At 42.5% G+C, this 17,972-nt stretch overlaps 1 protein-coding gene and 1 non-coding gene across 9 annotated transcripts in view; both read left to right on the top strand.

Annotated features, from left to right (window-relative positions):
• The window catches only part of DYM (dymeclin), a 336,944-nt gene that overhangs the window by 5,091 nt on the left and 313,881 nt on the right, over positions 1-17,972 (top strand). For 7 of the 8 annotated variants that reach the window (XM_045458091.1, XM_045458092.1, XM_045458089.1 and 4 more), the window contains one exon: positions 4,464-4,655. In XM_045458091.1, the coding sequence (XP_045314047.1) occupies positions 4,516-4,655 (140 nt within the window). In that variant the 5' untranslated portion in view covers positions 4,464-4,515. Of the gene's footprint in view, positions 1-4,463; positions 4,656-17,972 lie in introns of those variants that run through there. The other variant, XM_045458096.1, reaches the window with a different exon arrangement.
• LOC123588668 lies at positions 2,173-2,279 on the top strand. The gene has a single exon (XR_006707971.1). It is a non-coding gene; the product is annotated as a U6 spliceosomal RNA (small nuclear RNA).

Below are 17,972 nucleotides of genomic sequence, written 5' to 3'. Positions count from 1 at the left end.
ATCTGATGGACACAAAACAAAAAGACTGCATGACCACCCTCTCCACTCCAGAGAGGGCTGCACTCCAGTCTCTTAGCTGTTGTTTCTGGTTATTTATTTCCTGATTTATAACTAATATACTTTCACTGTTATTTGCCGATTTAGTAATTAGGTATTTTCTGCTGACTTCCTGCCTATTATGGAAGATGAGAATTTCACACTCTTAAACCACCACTACTGATTCTTTTTTAAGCATCTTCCCAATATATTTCCCTCGCAATTTTTGGTTAAATGTCTACTTTTTCTATTGTGATGATTATATAAATGTCGATAACTGTAGAATTGAGTCATGTACTATGATTACATGACCCTTAAACAATTTTTGTTTTTTCCACAGTGCGTAATTAAAAAATCATTTGTTTTCTGTGTAGCTGTCCTTCGTTCCTACCAGATTCTCCTACAATATTGGTAACGCGCCACAGAATAAGGTCAGACATGTCAGGTGACCTGTCGCTCTCTGGCTTGCTTCCCCCCGGAGGTCATGGGGCCGTCTCGACTCGTGTCCCAGCCTGCTGCACGTGTCTTCTCCTGGGCGTCTCTTACTCCTGTCTTGTGTTGCAGCCTTTGTTTCTTGAATTCCTTGTCTTCATTTTTCTTGGTTTATTCACTCACCTTGAAAGGGTACATCTTCCAGTACCTTCCAGAAGATGGGGCCATGGGAGGCTTCTTTGAGTTGCAGCAAGTCTAAAAATGCCTTTATTCTACCTTTATACTTAACTGGTAGCTTGGCTAGCCAAAGAATTGTAGTTAAAATTGTTATTATTTTCTTAAATGTTTTTATTTATTTTTGAGAGAGCGTGAGCAAGGGAGGGGCAGAGAGAGAGAGAGGACAGAGGATCTGAAGCCAGCTCTGTGCTGACTACGGCAAGCTTCATGTGGGGCTTGAACTGACAAATCGTGAGATCATGACCTGAGCCAGGTCGGATACTCAACCAACTGATCCACCCAGGCACCCCAAAATTATTTTTTATTAATATTTTAGAGACATTGCTTCCCTATCATTTACCTTCCAGTATTGCTGCTGAGTGATTGAGAAACCATTCTTTTAAAACAACTCTCACTCTATATTTATGGCAGGAACAGAGGGTAATAGGCCAGACCCCTGTACATACTGTCCATTTTCAGCAAGTCTAAATATTTGGCACATGTGCTTCATCCCCTTTCTATAGTTTTATTTTTTTATTATTTTTTTTAACGTTTATTTGTTTTTGAGAGACTGAACGTGAGCGGGGGAGGGGCAGAGAGAGTGAGAGAGAGAGAGAGAGAGAGAGAGAGAGAGAGAGAGACACAGAATCCGAGGCAGGCTCCAGGCTCTGAGCTGTCAGCACGGACCCTGATGCGGGGCTCGAACCCACTAACCATGAGATCATGACCTGAGCCAAAGTCGGACGCTTAACTGACCGAGCCAGCTAGGTGCCCCCATCCCTTTCCCTCTGTTCCTTTCCCCTTTTCGGTTTGAGAAAGTGTTTATTGATACCACTAAAGCTCCTCTGTTCCTCTCCTGATAACATTCTGTAAAAGCATTCTTCTGAATTTGCTGTGTATTTTTCCCATGTATATTTTAATAATTTGTAGTAGGTATGAACATATCCATGATATTGTTCGCATGTTTTAAAATCATATAAGTCGGGGCGCCTGGGTGGCGCAGTCGGTTAAGGGTCCGACTTCAGCCAGGTCACGATCTCGCGGTCCGTGAGTTCGAGCCCCGCATCAGGGTCCGTGCTGACAGCTCAGAGCCTGGAGCCTGTTTCCGATTCTGTGTCTCCCTCTCTCTCTGCCCCTCCCCCGTTCATGCTCTGTCTCTCTCTGTCCCAAAAATAAATAAACGAAAAAATAAAAAATAAAAAAATAAAATCATATAAGTGAAATCACACCATGTCTGTTATTCTGTAGCATTTTCTTTAGTGTGTATTTTGTCCATGTTGGTAATTGTAGCTCTAGTTAATTCATTTTCATTAGTGTAATGTACCCCATTGTAAGATTATATTAAAACATTTCATTTTAAATGACTTAAAATGTGTAAAATAGCTTTGAAATTGGGTGTGACAAGTAAGGCCTTTATATATTTCAGAATATTTTTATAGCATTTTCTAATTGGGCTTACCAATTCCTCATTTAAGATATTAAACCACAGTGCTGGCTTGGGCAGCGCACATACTAAAATTGGAACGATACCGAGAAGATTAGTGTGGCCCCTGTGCAAGGGTGACATGTAGATTCGTGAAGCTTCCGGATTTTTTAAAAATAAAAATAAAAAATTAAACCACAATCTAGACGTACGATTAGCTGGCTTGATATGGAGGCTTAGTTGGAGCCAGCTGGTTTTGGGGTCCCTGTCCCCTGGGTAGGGAAGAAGAAAATGCTAGGTGGTGTTGAATTCAGGGCCAGGTGACAGGAAGCCAGGTTAGTATTTCTCCCTCCTGTTCAGAAGACCGGCTGTCCGTGTGCACTGGGGAAGCCTCATCCATTTAGGTAATTTAGCTTAGTCCAGTCGCAAAGTTCCAAAGAGAATGTGGAAGGCATGCTTCCAAATTCTGATGTTGGCTTCAGTGTCTCTGTGGAGTAAGGAGGGACAGACGTAAGAAAGTAAGTCGCTACCAATGGAGGTTCTCATCCAACCGGAGTTTTCCCTTTGGACATGGTTTCCTTTCATTGCGATGGTAATTTTAGCATAGTGTAATTATTATTCCTCTTACCACCATTTTATATTGTCAGTGAGAGGCTTTCCTGAACAAATTGAGATAGAGCATGATCTAGAACTATGTCAAGTGTGGTTTGATGAAGACAGCAATTCATGCTTTAACTAAACCTTCTGCCTTCACCGTGGTCTCCCTGGGCCCTACAGCACCACCCTCACTTGTCCACACCTGGCTGGAGGGGCCGGGGCTTTGGGAGGAGAAGAGCCCTTTCCTGCAGAAGTCCCCTCCCTGGCCCCATCTGCACCCACCCTGTCTGCACATCCCCACGGGGCCTGGGGTGGCCTCGGCAACAGCTGGGCCCTGAGGCCATTACCAGCTTCCGGCCTTTCCCAGAACAAGGGGGCTGGACCCTAGTGTGGTTGGTGGACGCTTGCCCTGGGGGAGCCCCTTTGACGGGCGCATGAGGAATGGGGGGCTGCCGTGGGGCCGTGAGGCTGGCCTGCTGCTCACGGAGGCACTGAGGGGCGTTTTCACCCCTGTGCTGTGAATGTCCCAAGGAACTGCCGTAAGGCCAACGTTGGGGTCAGTTTGTTCCCCCTCAGTACACACTGGAACTGCTTGTCCCTCGGGGGTCCCCACGCCCCTGGCCAGTGCCTGGCCGCCTCCTGGTGCTCGGACGTCCCTGGCCGTCAGTGTCACCTGATGCTGGACTCGCCTCTGTGCCTTGCTGTGTCCCAGGCCTGCCGCGGTGCTGTGTGGGGCTCAGTGTGCCCTGATGACCCTGAGGACCACGAGAAGAAGCCAGAATAAATGGTTTGCACTGTCAAAAGAACAAAAAGAAAAACAAACAAAAAAACCTCAAGCACAACAGATGTTGCAGATGCTGATCATTTATTCGCCTAAGCTTTCCTTCAGCATACTGCTCAGGGCATACCTGTTACATGCTAGTCTAGACACTGGGGAGAGGAAGGTGAATCAGATAGTTCTTACTGTCAGAGAAACCAAGTGCCTCATGGTTTAGGGGAAGAAGCCTGCCAGCTAATGCTGATATGCATGACAGCACAACGAGAGGGACACTAAGTGTCAGCTTTGGAACGGGGAGCCCGTTCTCTTTCAGCACATAACTCAGTTCAGGTTCCTTCTTCCCTGAGCCGTCCCTTCAGCTACTTGCCCCCCTTCTGAGCACGTTCAAGATATGCACTCTCTATCTCTTTATCACCATCATTTGTTGTAAAAGGCCTTCATTTTCAGGGGCGTCTGGGTGACTCAGTCACTTAAACGTCCGACTTCAGTTGGGGTCATGATTTCATGGCTCATGGGTTCGAGCCCCACATCGGGCTCTGTGCTGACAGCTCAGAACCTGGAGCTTGCTTCGGATTCTGTGTCTCCCTCTCTCTCTGCGCCTCCCTTGTGCTCTCTCTCTCTCCCCTTCTCAAGTATAAATGAACATTAAAAAATAAAAGTAGCTTCATTTTCAGACAATTGGTAAGAAGTTATCATTGTTAGGGATTTGCTTTGAGACGTTTCCTAGGCAGAGCTATGCTCATTTGAAGATCTAAAGCATGGAGTTGGACTTTTGTGTGTGTGTTAGCTAAGACAGATTTTAATTTTAGCCCCTTTCTCTCCTTTGTGACTTTGTATCTGGTGTCTGATATATTTAAAAATAAAGAGAAGTGTGATTTCCTTAAGTAATTTTCTGGTTTTTTTTTTTTTTCACTTAGGTCAAGGATGGGAAAAGTATGATTAATGTTGAGCAAGTTTGAAATTTCTTTTCATTCTTTGTAGATTGTCTTGCGGAAATGAAGGCTTAAGGACAAGTCATCTACCAGATTGGAAGATGGGATCGAACAGCAGCAGAATCGGTGATCTTCCTAAAAATGAGTACTTAAAAAAGTTATCGGGCACGGAATCCGTCTCTGAGAATGACCCGTTCTGGAATCAGCTCCTCTCGTTTTCTTTCCCTGCACCAACCAGCAGGTAAGAGGTTCCTCGGAGATTGAAAATTCATGTAAACTTGTGTGGTATGCCGATTCAAAAAAGAAAGTTTTTAACGTTCTGTCTGTCCATCCTCTGTCATACATGTACCCATAGAAAATCCAAAAGGTATGGAAAGTTGGAAATAAGTTTTTCTCTTTCCTTTCTTCCACCCAGCCACCTCCCTTCCCTGGAGGTGATTCCTCATAGCAGTTTCTTTTGAATCTTCTAGAATAATACAAGGTTATTTAAGCATATGTGTCTCATGTAGTTTTACAACATTGTTTAAACACAAGTGTCAGCATCCTGTACATGCCTTGCCTTTTCTTTTTTTGCTCCTATCCCTTGCTTTTTTTTCCCTACAGTTAAGTAAAATGTATTTTGTAAATGTGTGCTTATATGCAGCTGTCTTATTCACTCAAATGGCTACAGAAAATAAACTTGAAAAAAACAATGAAAAAAATGAAAAAAAAACCCCAACAACCCTCTCTCTGCCCCTCCCCTGCTCACTCTCTTGTGTCTCTCTCCCTTTCTCTCTCAAAAATAAATAAACATTAAAAGAATTTTTTTTTAAATAAAGTGGTTTGAGGGGGGCGCCTGGGTGGCTCAGTTGGTTAAGCATCGACTTCAGCTCAGGTCATGTTCTCACGGTTTGTGGGTTCGAGCCCCTCGTTGTGCTCTGTGCTGACAGCTCAGAGCCTGGAGCCGGCTTCAGATTCTGTGTGTCCCTTTCTCTCTGTCCCTCCCCCGCTTGTGCGTGAGCACGCACTCTATATCCCTCTCTCTTAAAAATAAACATTAAAAAAAAATTAAAAAGAAAGAAAGAAAGAAATGTAACTACCAGAAGCAACGAATGCAACTTATTTAGTTCCTAATTCTAACAGACATTATAAAGCAACTGTAGAAATGTCAATATGGACTCGGTAGGAGGATTTATTGTTAATTTTGTTGGGTCTGATAATGGTATTATGGTTATAGAAGAAAATGTCCTTATTTTACTTTAAAATGCTTTGAAAAAAGTAGGTGAAGCAAATACGGAAACAGTCAGAATGGTATTAATTATGAATGGATAAGCCAAATATGGTACATTCATGCAACGGACTATCACTGAGAAATAAAAAGGAATGAGGTATTGATATATGCTGTGACATAACATTCACAGATCCCAGGGACTCGAACATCTTTAGGGGGCTGTTATTCTGCCTGTCACACTAAACCTGTGTAGGTATTGACCATGTGGGTATTCAGTATTCTAGTCACTCTGTGTTATTATATGCCTATCAGTTTTTATAATAAAGTTAAAAAGGAGATCTTGGTTTTCATCTGTCAAACTGGCACAGGTCAAAGAGTCTCAAATTGCATTAAATTGACAAAAGGGTGGGGAAACAGACCTTCTTGCCCTGCTTGTAGGAGTATAAATTGACACAAGTTCCATGGAACAGTTTGGCAAGATCTGTCAAAATTATAAACACAAACACTCTGACCCAGCAATGCTACTTTGCAGAATTTATACTAGAGATGTATTTGTACACAGGGGAAATGATGTATGCAGCATTATTTGTTATGACAGAAGTCTAAAAACAACATCCACAAATAGAAAACTGATTAAATATTTTCTGTAGGTACCCTGCAGCCATTAAAATTTAACAAAAATTTTTTGTTTATTTTTGAGAGAGAGAAAAAAAACTTTTTTTTAAGTTTATTTCTTTTAAGAGACAGAGGGCTTGAGGGGGGGGGGGGCAGGGAGAGGGGGAGGCAGAGAATCCCAAGCAGGCTCTGTGCTTGAACTCACAAAAACTGCGAGATCATGACCTGAGCCAAAATCAAGAGTCCTATGCTCAACCCATTGAGCCACTCCAGCACCCCAGTTACATTTCTTAAATGTCTTTATTTATTTATTTTTAGAGAGAGAGGGAGAGAGAGCATGAGCGGGGCAAGGGTGGAGAGAAAGGGAATCCCAAGCAGGCTCTGCGCTGACAGCTGGATCTCATGAACTGTGAGATCATGACCCGAGCAAAACCAAGAGTCAGATGCTTAACCTACTGACCCACCCAGATGCCCTTTAAATGTCTTTATAATAGACATATTCACTCTCCAGCCCCTGCCACATTTTTTCCCCCTGTGCTATTAAATTTTTCAACAAACTGGGTGTGTTTTTCTGTAGAATGTTCCACCTTCTGGATTTACCTGATTGCTTCTCATATCTTGTAACTCTGTGTGTGTGTGCGTGTGTGTGTGTGTGTGTGTGTGTGTGTGTGTGTTTTGTAAACTGGAAGTCAGATTTAAAGGCTTGATGCAACTTAAACAGTTTTGGTAAGGGTACTGTGTAAGTGATTCCATATACTTGATATTGTGTTACATCAGGATACAGAAACTGTGGTTTTGTATCAGTTATCGTGCTAAGATTGATTTGAGGTTTGAGTGTGTTTTAGCCTCCATTGATGACTTTGGTCTGAATCACCTGTTTCATAAGAAATTACAAAGTGGTGATTTTTTTTTTTTTTTTAATTTTTTTTCAACGTTTATTTATTTTTGGGACAGAGAGAGACAGAGCATGAACGGGGGAGGGGCAGAGAGAGAGGGAGACACAGAATCGGAAACAGGCTCCAGGCTCTGAGCCATCAGCCCAGAGCCTGACGCGGGGCTCGAACTCCCGGACCGCGAGATCGTGACCTGGCTGAAGTCGGACGCTTAACCGACTGCACCACCCAGGCGCCCCTAAAGTGGTGATATTTTTAATTTGATCCTTTCTTTTGTATTTATTAACTGGAATTTTTCTGTAAAGAAGAACTCTCCTTCATCCTTTAAGTTATATGCAGTTTTTACTCTGTGATTAAATAAGGGTAAACAATTCCTTTCCTTCACCAATTTTCAGTATGAAAATAGGATAACGGTGACAAATAAGTATTTCCCCTCTCCCTCAACCCCAGGCTTGGGAGGCCTGTCTCTCTGCCTTTGGATGGTGAATTAAAAAGAAAAAAATCTATGGATGTATGTTGTGGTCCTTACGGTTTTAATTTGCCTTTTTTTTTTTTAAGTTTATTTATTTATTTTGCGCGAGAGTGTGGGCACGAGTGGGAGAGGGGCAGAGAGAGAGAGGGAGAGCAAGAATCCCAACCAGTCTCCACTCTGTCAGCAGAGCCTGACGCTTGGTTTGATCTCACAAACCATGAGATCATGACCTGAGCCGAGGTCAAGGGTCGCTTAACCGACCGAGCCTCCCAGGCACCCCCAATCTGCCTTTCTTTAATGATCAAGGGTATGTGTATTTTTATGTGTTTAGAGAGTAAGGATTATTGCTATTTCCTTTTTGTGAACTATTTATATATTTTGGCAATAATGTTCAGTTTCTAGTTTCTGGATACAGTTGGATTGGGCCTTGGAAGTTTCACTTAGTTTACGGTTTCATGTGATAGCATGGATTAGTTGCATGTTATAGGAAGTGGGTACTTATTACTGCTTCTGAGATCCTTAGAAAGTTAAAGAAGCTGTGGCTTGGTGGGAGACGTCAAACTGAAGACAATTATAGCATCAGCAGAGGACGAAACCGTTTTCCTTCACAATCAACAAAACTAACAGGCACCCGACAGAATGGGAGAAGATATTTGCAAATGACATATCGGGTCGAGGGTTAGTATCCAAAATCGATAAAGAAATGACCAAACTCAACACCCAAAAACCAAATAATGTAGCGAAGAGATTGGCAGAAGACACGAATAGACACTTTTCCAAAGACGACATCCGGATGGCTAACAGACACATGTAAAGATGCTCAACATCACTCATCATCAGGGAAACAAATACAGATCAAAACCACAATGGAATACCACCTCACACCTGTCAGGATGGCTAAAATTAATGACTCAGGAAACAACAGATGTTGGCGAGGATGAGGAGAAAGAGGAACCCTTTTGCACTGCTGGTGGGATGCAAACTAGTACAGCCACTCCAGAGAACAGTATGGCGGTTCCTCGAAAATTGAAAATAAAACTACCCTCCGACCCAACAATGGCACTACTAGATATTTATCCAAAGAACACAGGAGTGCTGATTTGAAGGGGCACATGCACTCCAGTATTTATAACAGCACTATTGACAATAGTCGAAGTATGGAAAGAGCCCAAATGTCCATCAACTGGTGGGTGGATAAAGAAGATGTGGTATATCTATACAATGGAACACTCCTTGGTAGTCAAAAAGAATGAAATCTTGCCATTTACAACAACGTGGGTGGAACTAGAGCGTATTATGTGAGCGAAATAAGTTAGTCAGAGGAGGGCAGATATCCTGTGATTTCACTCATATGTGGAATTTGAAGAACACAACAGATGACATAGCGGAAGGGAAAGAAAAATAAGATAAAAACAGAGAGGGAGGCAAACCATAAGAGACTCGTAACTACAGAGATCAAACTGGGGGTTGGTGTGGGTGGGTGGGAGGATGGGTTAAAGGGGTGACGGGCATTAAGGCGGGCACTTGTTGGGATGAGCACGGGGTGTCCTTTGTAAGAGTTGAATCACTGGGTTCTACTCCTGAAGCCAAGACTACACTGTATGTTATCTAACTTGAATTAAAAAAAAAGAAAATGAATCTGTTTCCTTACTCCGTGAGGAGTTTCTCACTGAGTGCCACTGCTCGTGTTGAAATAAGACTTAGAGGAAAAAGGGCATAGAGAGACTTCGTCACTTGCTGTCACACACGTTTTCTTTTCACTTGTGTAAGCTACGGTACGGCGCAGTTTTTAGTGTCTTCTGAAAGGCATTGAAAAAGACTTAACTAAATGGAGAGAGATACCATGTTTAGAGATGAAGAAGACTACCGTAAAGATGTCAGTTCTTCCCAAATGGACCTACAGAGAAGGCGATTCCAGTTAAAAATCACAACAGCTTTTTATGGGGGCTGGGGGGATAAGGTGGAGAGATGTTGATGAGCTGATTCTAAAACTTAAAACGGCAAAGAGCAAATCCTAATAATCGAAGAAGAAGAAGGGTGCGTATGCGGACATGTGTTTGATTTATGCAGAACTGGCACCTCGGAGCACTGGGGGAAGGATGAACTTCTTAAGGAATAGCGATGGGAAGAATTCGTTAGTTCTTTTTGTCTATTTCGTACCCTCTCAAGTTTGCCGTATTTTTGCTGGTGCTTCGTGGTTTGAATTACTGTGGCTTCATAGTTAGTTTTGTTAATTACTGCTCTTTCTCGAAGATCCTTTGCTCTCCTCACGTATTTATTCTCTTTGATGTCATTCCGTTTTCTTAATTCACCCTAGTTTATACGAAAAAGCATATCGGAATCTTAGAAAGTGTGAAAAGTTGTAGAGTAAGCGGCATCGTGCAGGTGTGTGTGTGGGATGGTCCTGGAGGCTTCGTTGGTGGCATTGTACCTCTTTGTGCTGGTATTGTCCCTGCCCCTCGGTGCTGGTGTTTGATGTGTGACCTGTAGAGCCTTGACATTGAGCAGGCCCTGAGCTAGCAGGTGCCGCCTCATTGGCAGAGTCAGAGATGGGATTACCTAGTGTATGAATTATTCAGCACTACGATGAATCTCTGCAGAGAAGACTCTGAATTTAGATGGTTTTTAGATTGCTCACTCCTGGAATTTCTTGGATCCATATGTGCGGTTTTCAAGTGCAGCCCATTTTTTGCAGCCAAAAATTGATGTCTGCCTTTTTTTTAAGACACTGTAAGGCCTTTAGGACTAATCTAATTCTTGCTTACTATAAATTATTTTTGGCACTAGAGTAATCAGATTTTGTTCGAGTTTCCAGGCATGGTTGCAAAATCCTATTAAGATTCTTCAATAGTTTTTAACTTTTCACTGTATTAAATTTACTTGTGAAGCAAAAGTCTGAAATAAAATCAAGATTAATTTAAGAGTAGAGTTTAAATAATATGCTGTTTATTTTTTCTTAATAAAATATTTAAAATTGCTTGCATGGCCGATTTTATATATTTCTAAATACTAAATAATAGCAGCAAAAACAAGAAACAAAACCGTGCTTATTTTTTTTTGGTTTGTGGGCATCCGAGTATCCCCCCGTGAGGGTGTGGTATATGGGAACACATTTGTAATTAATATGTGTCGTCCTTGTGACTGGACCAGATGACCTTTCGTTATTTATAAGCTATTATTAATTTTGTAAATGTTTATTTTTTGGTTTTTTGAAAGAGAGAGAGAGAGAGAGAGAGAGAGAGAGAGAGAGAGCATGAGCGGGGGAGGGGTAGAGGGGGAGACACAGAATCCGAAGCAGGCTCCAGGCTCTGAGCTGTCAGCACAGAGCCCGACGCGGGGCTCGAACCCACCAACCGCGAGATCGTGACCTGAGCTGAAGTCTGAGTTTGACCGACTGAGCCACCCAGGCGCCCCTGTAAGCTAAATTTATCCATTTACATCTCAGGATATAATGAGGAACTAGATAACGTCTCTTGCCCTCGAAGAGCTTATAATCTGTCTGTAAACCAACACATGAGTGCAGTGGAGCATGAACACAGCAGCAGCGTCTCAGGGTCTGAGGTAGAGCGGGACAGGGTGAGTCACAGATTTCCTGGGACGAAGTGGCACTTAGGTTTCGAAAGGGAATTCATTCTCATGGTTCAAATCCCAGAAGGTACCAAAGGCTATGTCATGGAAGTCTCCTTCCCACCCCTGTGGCCCTCAGCCAGTAGCCCTTTCTGGAGGCAACTGAAGAAGGAGAGATGCTTAAGTGGCCTCCTGAGCCCTAGGGAATAGGAGGGGCTGGCCCCAGTAGGGGAGCGGCAGAGGGGAGGCCCGGTGTGTGGAACTGGAGGTGAGGGGCGGGGGCTTGGCAGATTTGAGGGGTCTTGTAAAAAAGAAAGCAGTTTCGATTTTGTCCTAATGTGATTGAAAGATTTTTATCATAAAGGCCGGGATCAGACTTTCATTTTATTAGATACTCTGACTGCATCACCTTGTGACTGTCACTGTGTCCTTCAGCAGAAATTACGGTTGACCCTTGAACAGCACAGATTTGAACTCTGCGGGTCCACGTGTATGTGGATTTTTTTTTCTAATAAATGTAGCCCTGTACTGTAAATCTGTTTTCTCTTTCTTACGATTTTCTTTAATGGTATAGTCTTTTCTCTAGCTGACTTTCTATCGGATATAATACGTATAGCATACAAATACGTGTGAATAGACTGTGTGTTATTGGTAAGGCTTCTGGTCAATAGTAGGCCCTTAGGGGTTAAGTTTGGGTCAGAAGTTATATGTGGTGGTTCCCATGCCAGGGGCACCTGGGTGGTTCAGTTGGTTAAGCGTCCAACTCTTGATTTCAGCTCAGGTCATGATCTCATGGTTGTGAAATTGAACCCCGTGTCTGGCTCTGTACCAGTGTGGAGTCTGCTCGGATTTCTCTCTCTCTCTCTCTCTCTCTCTCTCTCTCTGCCTGTCCCTCCCTCTCTTTCTCAAAATAAATAAATTTTGAAAAAGTTATGTGTGGATTTTCCACGGTGCAGGGGTCGGTGCTCCTAACCCCCCGCGTCGTTCAGGGTCCACTGTATTACTTCTTCAGTGTCTTTGTTTTGTTTTGTTTTTTTAAATAATTCGGTTACAGGATCAGTTATGTATGTTTCAGGTAGGTGCAATGTTAGAAGGTATATGGATGCTGTGTAGGATAGTCAGGATTACAGGACTCTGGAAAGTGTTTTGGAGGGGTTGGAATGTGCCACCCGGGCGCCCCTGTAGCTGCAACTTTAAAAATTATCATTTATTTTTGTCTGAAAAGATAATACGTTCTTGAGGTCCCAAATTCAAAAGACACAAAAGGTTACAAAGCGGGAAGTCTCCCTTCCTCCATCCTGTCGTGTGTCCAGTTCCCTTCCCCAGAGGCAGCCGATGTTGCCAAGTGTTCTTAGATGTGCTTTCAGAGGACGTCTCATGCTGTCTTAGTCCGTTTAGGCCCCTGTAACAGAACACCCCCCCCCCCCCACCCTCCGACTGGGGAGCTCATGAACAAGCGGAGTTTTCTGCTCACGGTTCTAGCGGCCGGGAGTCTGCGGCTGTGACATCAACATGACTGGGTGAGGGCCCTCTTCCTGGTGCGTAGTCAGGACCTTCTCTGGCCCTCACGTGGTAGAAGGGGTGAGCAGGCTCTGTGGGGGCCTTTCTAATAATGGGAACTGATCCCATGCCTGAAGGTCTCACCCCTCCCCCAAAGGCCCACCTGCTAATCCCATCACCTTTTGGGGTTAGGATTTCAACATATGCATTATGGGAGGGGGATCCAAACATTCAGACCGTAGCACATGCATTTATAAACGCATGCACATACATCCCCCTTGTTTTAGACAATAACGTATGTTACATGCACTTCTGTACCTTGGGGTTTTGGATTGTATTTTGGAGAGCCTTCTCTATATTAGCTTCCTCATTCTTTTTGATGCGGGCATAGCATATGCCCTGAATATACCAAAATCAATATAGCCAAATACATTAACCATTTGGATTGCTTCCAGTGTTTTGTTATTACATTGCAAGCGAGTGCCACAATGAATAGCCATGTACGTATGGATGAAAGCGGTTCTTGTGCTGTGAGTAAAGCATGACTGAAGGACTTGCATTAATTCTTCTAGTTTGTGTTGGCAGGGCATGAGACACAAGTGTGATAGGTGGGGACCAGATTTTACGGATCACTAAAAACGCTTCCCAACATGATTCATGGTGTTGCAGGGTAGAGTCATAAGCCTGCCCAGGTCTAGCGGCCTGGAGAAGGGTGCTTATTTTGGGCCACACCTGTTGAAAAGCTGAGGATTAGCATTGTAGGTTCTTGTTGAGTGGGTTTGGTTAAAGTATTGTTTTAGGGAGATCACTTGTTAGGGAGGGTGAATGGTAGACTGGAAGGAGCAGGAGAGAAGAGGAAGTAGGGCAGGAAAGCCACATGCCAGGCACTGCGGTAATGGATCCACCGCGTGATGAAGGTCTGAGTGTCGGTGCCGACGCAGGAAATGGAAAGTACCGCATCCTCCTGGCACTGGCATAGCCAACTAACAGAACAGTGCATAGAAGGATGTATTTTAGGGGCGCCTGGGTGGCTCAGCCTGTTAAGCGTCTGACTTCTGCTCAGGTCATGATCTCACGGTTTGTGAGTTCGAGCCACACATCGGGCTTTGTGTGGACACCTCAGAGCCTGGAGCCTGCTTCAGATTCTTTGTCTACTCCTCTATATCCTTCCCCACTCCTGCTGTCTGTCTGTCTGTCTGTCTCTCTCTCAAAAGTAAATAAACATTAAGAAAAACATTTTTTTAAAATAAAAAAGAATGATATATTTTAAAAGTTCTTTTGTTTTAAATTGATACTTGATTCGAACATAAATACTTAATGAGCTTACAGTTCTAGATTTGAGAGCAATGCTCAGCCATATAGTGACAGCTTGTGCACTTATTTTGTAATTTTAATTTTTATTGAATTACGGTTGACATGCAGGGTTCTATTAGTTTTAGGTGGACAACCTAGTGATTCAACAGTTCTTCTTCTGCATTGTGCAGCGCTCCCCACAATGTGTAGTTGCCATACAACATCATTACAGCGTTATTGATTGTGTTCTCTGTTGTACTTTTCATCCCATGACTTATTTTATGACTAGAAGTTTAAACCTGTCAATCCCCTCCACTTATTTCCTCCATTCCTCCACCTCCCTCTCCTAGCAACCACCGGGTTCCTTTCCTTTCCTTTCCTTTCCTTTCCTTTCCTTTCCTTTCCTTTCCTTTCCTTTCCTTTCCTTTCCTTCCTTTCCTCCTTCCTTCCTTCTCCCTCCTCCCCTCCCCTTCCTTTCAAATGTTTATTTTTGAGAGAGAGAGTGCAGGCAAGCGCGATCAGGGGAGGGGCAGAGAGAGAGAGGGAGACAGAGAGTTCCAAGCAGGCTCCTTGCTGTTAGTGCAGAGCCCCTCTTGGGGCTTGAACTCATGAACCATGATATTATGACCTGAGCTGAAATCAAGACTCGGGTGGATGCTTAACTGAAGCCGAATCACCCAGGTACCCCTGTTCTCTGTGTTTATGATTCTGTTTCTGTTTTTGGTTTGTTTGTTTGTTTGTTTATTTATGTATTTACTTATTTATTTATTTATTTTAAGAGTCCACATGCTTTTGTATACTTATTAAGAATGAGAATCATTTTACCGAAAAGGTGCACTGACTTTTTGAGTGACCTGTAAGGAATGGAGGCAGTGAAGCATGATAGGGGGAGCGTAGATTTTGGAGCCAGACCAACTTTGTCTGGTTCCACTGTCTCAGCTCCGCTACTGACTAGTTTTGTGAATTTAGGCAAGCTGCTTAATCTCACTGGGACTTTTGAAGCTTCTGTAAAATGGAAACGGTAACACCTGCCCTCTAGATTTTTTGGTGTGTGTGTATGGGAGGGGGGGTATAAAACACCATAAAGCATGTAAAAGTGTTTGACTTTCTGCTTCTTTCAAGGATTAAATATCAATCAGTTTAAAAAAGAGGAAAGGCTCTGTCTTGGGACAGTCTAAAATATTTGAGGGCTGAAAAAAAAAGCAACAGGAATTACCAATTTCTCCGATAACTGCTATTTCCTAAAGTTTGAGAATACTCTGACTCTTTTAAATTAATTGTTCAGTTGCTTCAGGAAATTTAATCAGCCACGTAGTATAGTAATACTTGTCTTTGTGCTTGTTTTACAAAGATCACCTTTAGAAACCTTTACTGCATTGTGAAAATTGTATTATGTTTTCCAACCACTAGATGGCGCTCAAACAAGGCAAGAAGGCGGCTTTTGGCACACACAGTTAACTTAAGCTCATTTTTACTTTATTTTATTTTATTCTATTCTATTCTATTCTATCCTATTTTATTATTTTATTTTATTTATTTTATTTTATTTTATTTTATTTTATTTTATTTTATTTTATTTTATTTTATTTTATTTTATTTTTAATATATGAGATTTATTGTCAAATTGGTTTCCATACAACACCCAGTGCTCATCCAAAAAGGCGCCCTCTTCAATACCCATCACCCACCCTCCCCTCCCTCCCACCCCCGGTCAACCTTCAGTTTGTTCTCAGTTTTTTTTTTTTTTTTTTTTTTTTTAAATTTTTTTTTTTTTCAACGTTTATTCATTTTTGGGACAGAGAGAGACAGAGCATGAACGGGGGAGGGGCAGAGAGAGAGGGAGACACAGAATCAGAAACAGGCTCCAGGCTCTGAGCCATCAGCCCAGAGCCTGACGCGGGGCTCGAACTCACGGACCGCGAGATCGTGACCTGGCTGAAGTCGGACGCTTAACCGACTGCGCCACCCAGGCTCCCCTGTTCTCAGTTTTTAAGAGTCTCTTATGCTTTGGTCTCTCCCACTCTAACCTCTTTTTTTTTTTTTCCCTTCCCCTCCTCCATGGGTTTCTGTTAAGTTTCTCAGGATCCACGTAAGAGTGAACACATATGGTATCTGTCTTTCTCTGTATGGCTTATTTCACTTAGCATAACACTCTCCAGTTCCATCCATGTTGCTACAAAGGGCCATATTTCATTCTTTCTCATTGCCACATAGTACTCCATTGTGTATATAAACCACAATTTCTTTATCCATTCATTAGTTGATGGACATTTAGGCTCTTTCCATAATTTGGCTATTGTTGAAAGTGCTGTTATAAACATTGGGGTACAAGTACCCCTCTGCATGAGTACTCCTGTATCCCTTGGGTAAATTCCTAGCAGTGCTACTGCTGGGTCATAGGGCAGGTCTATTTTTTGAGGAACCTCCACACTGTTTTCCAGAGCGGCTGTACCAGTTTGCACTCCCACCAACAGTGTAAGAGGGTTCCCATTTCTCCACATCCTCTCCAGCACCTATAGTGTCCTGATTTGTTCATTTTGGCCACTCTGACTGGTGTGAGGTGATATCTCAGTGTGGTTTTGATTTGTATTTCCCTGATGAGGAGTGACGTTGAGCATCTTTTCATGTGTCTGTTGGCCATTGGATGTCTTCTTTGGAGAAGTGTCTATTCATGTTTTCTGCCCATTTCTTCAATGCATTATTTGTTTTTCGGGTGTGGAGTTTGGTGAGCTCTTTATAGATTTTGGATACTAGCCCTTTGTCCGATATGTCATTTGCAAATATCTTTTCCCATTCCGTTGGTTGCCTTTTAGTTTTGTTGGTTGTTTCCTTTGCTGTGCAGAAGCTTTTTATCTTGATGAGGTCCCAATAGTTCATTTTTGCTTTTAATTCCCTTGCCTTTGGGGATGTGTCAAGTATAAGCTCATTTTTTTGAATACCAGATAATGCATATTTACTTTTGGTACCTTTGTATACAGCGAAGCACAAAGAAGGAAAAAAAGTAAAAATAATAGCAATCAGAAGTAACTATCATTAACATTTTGGTGTATATGCCATCAATTCTCTTGTTTAAAAATGTGTCATATTCTACATGTTCTTTCTTTAACTTACATTTTTTAAATGTTTACTTATATATTTTGGAGAGAGAGAGAGAGAGAGGGAGGGGGGGAGGGACACAGAGAGAGGGAGAGAGAGGATCCCAAGCAGGCTCTGTGCTGTCAGCACAGAACCCCACATGGGGCTTGATCTCACAACCGTGAGATCATAACCTGAGCCAAAATCAGAGAGTCGGAAACTTAATTGGCTGAGCCACCCAAGCGCCCCAACTTACATTTTCCTCACGTCAGTGTTTTCCTACAGCATAGCTTATAAATGGATGTATGGTATTCTGTCTTATGGATGTCAGTATGTCAGTAATTTAACTAACATTGAACATTTTGGTTGTCTTTTTTAAAATTTTTGTATTTTTTAACGTTTATGTATTTTTGAGAGAGAGAGAGAGCATGAGCAGGGGAGGGGCAGAGAGAGAGAGGAAGACAGAATCCAAAGCAGGCTTCAAGCTCGGAGCTGTCAGCACAGAGCCCGACGTGGGGCTGGAACTCACCAACCCCGAGATCATGACCTGAGGCAAAGTCTGACGTTTAACCCACTGAGCCACCCAGGCGCCCCTGGTTGTCTGGTTTTTGTCATTATATGTAAAACTATGATGAACTTCTTGTAGTCAAGTCTTTTTACATATCTGTAATTATATAAGTGGAGTGAGCTCTTAGTTGATTTGCTGGTAAAATTGTCTTTTTTTTTTTTTTTTTTAATTACACAAATCTTTCATTGTAGAGAAGTTAGAAAATATGAAAACAAGGGGGAAAATGGCCATATATTTTCTTCACATAAAAAGAAAGCCACTGTTGATATTTGGTATATATTCTTCCATACTTTTTCTAATGCACATGCCTGTAGATAGACATGTGTATTTATATCTGTCTTTTTTTCTCCTACAAATATGGGATT

The sequence above is a fragment of the Leopardus geoffroyi genome, chromosome D3, assembly GCF_018350155.1.
Source record: "Leopardus geoffroyi isolate Oge1 chromosome D3, O.geoffroyi_Oge1_pat1.0, whole genome shotgun sequence".
In the NCBI taxonomy this organism is placed as follows: Eukaryota; Metazoa; Chordata; class Mammalia; order Carnivora; family Felidae; genus Leopardus; species Leopardus geoffroyi.
This window is presented reverse-complemented; position numbering and strand designations above follow the sequence as displayed.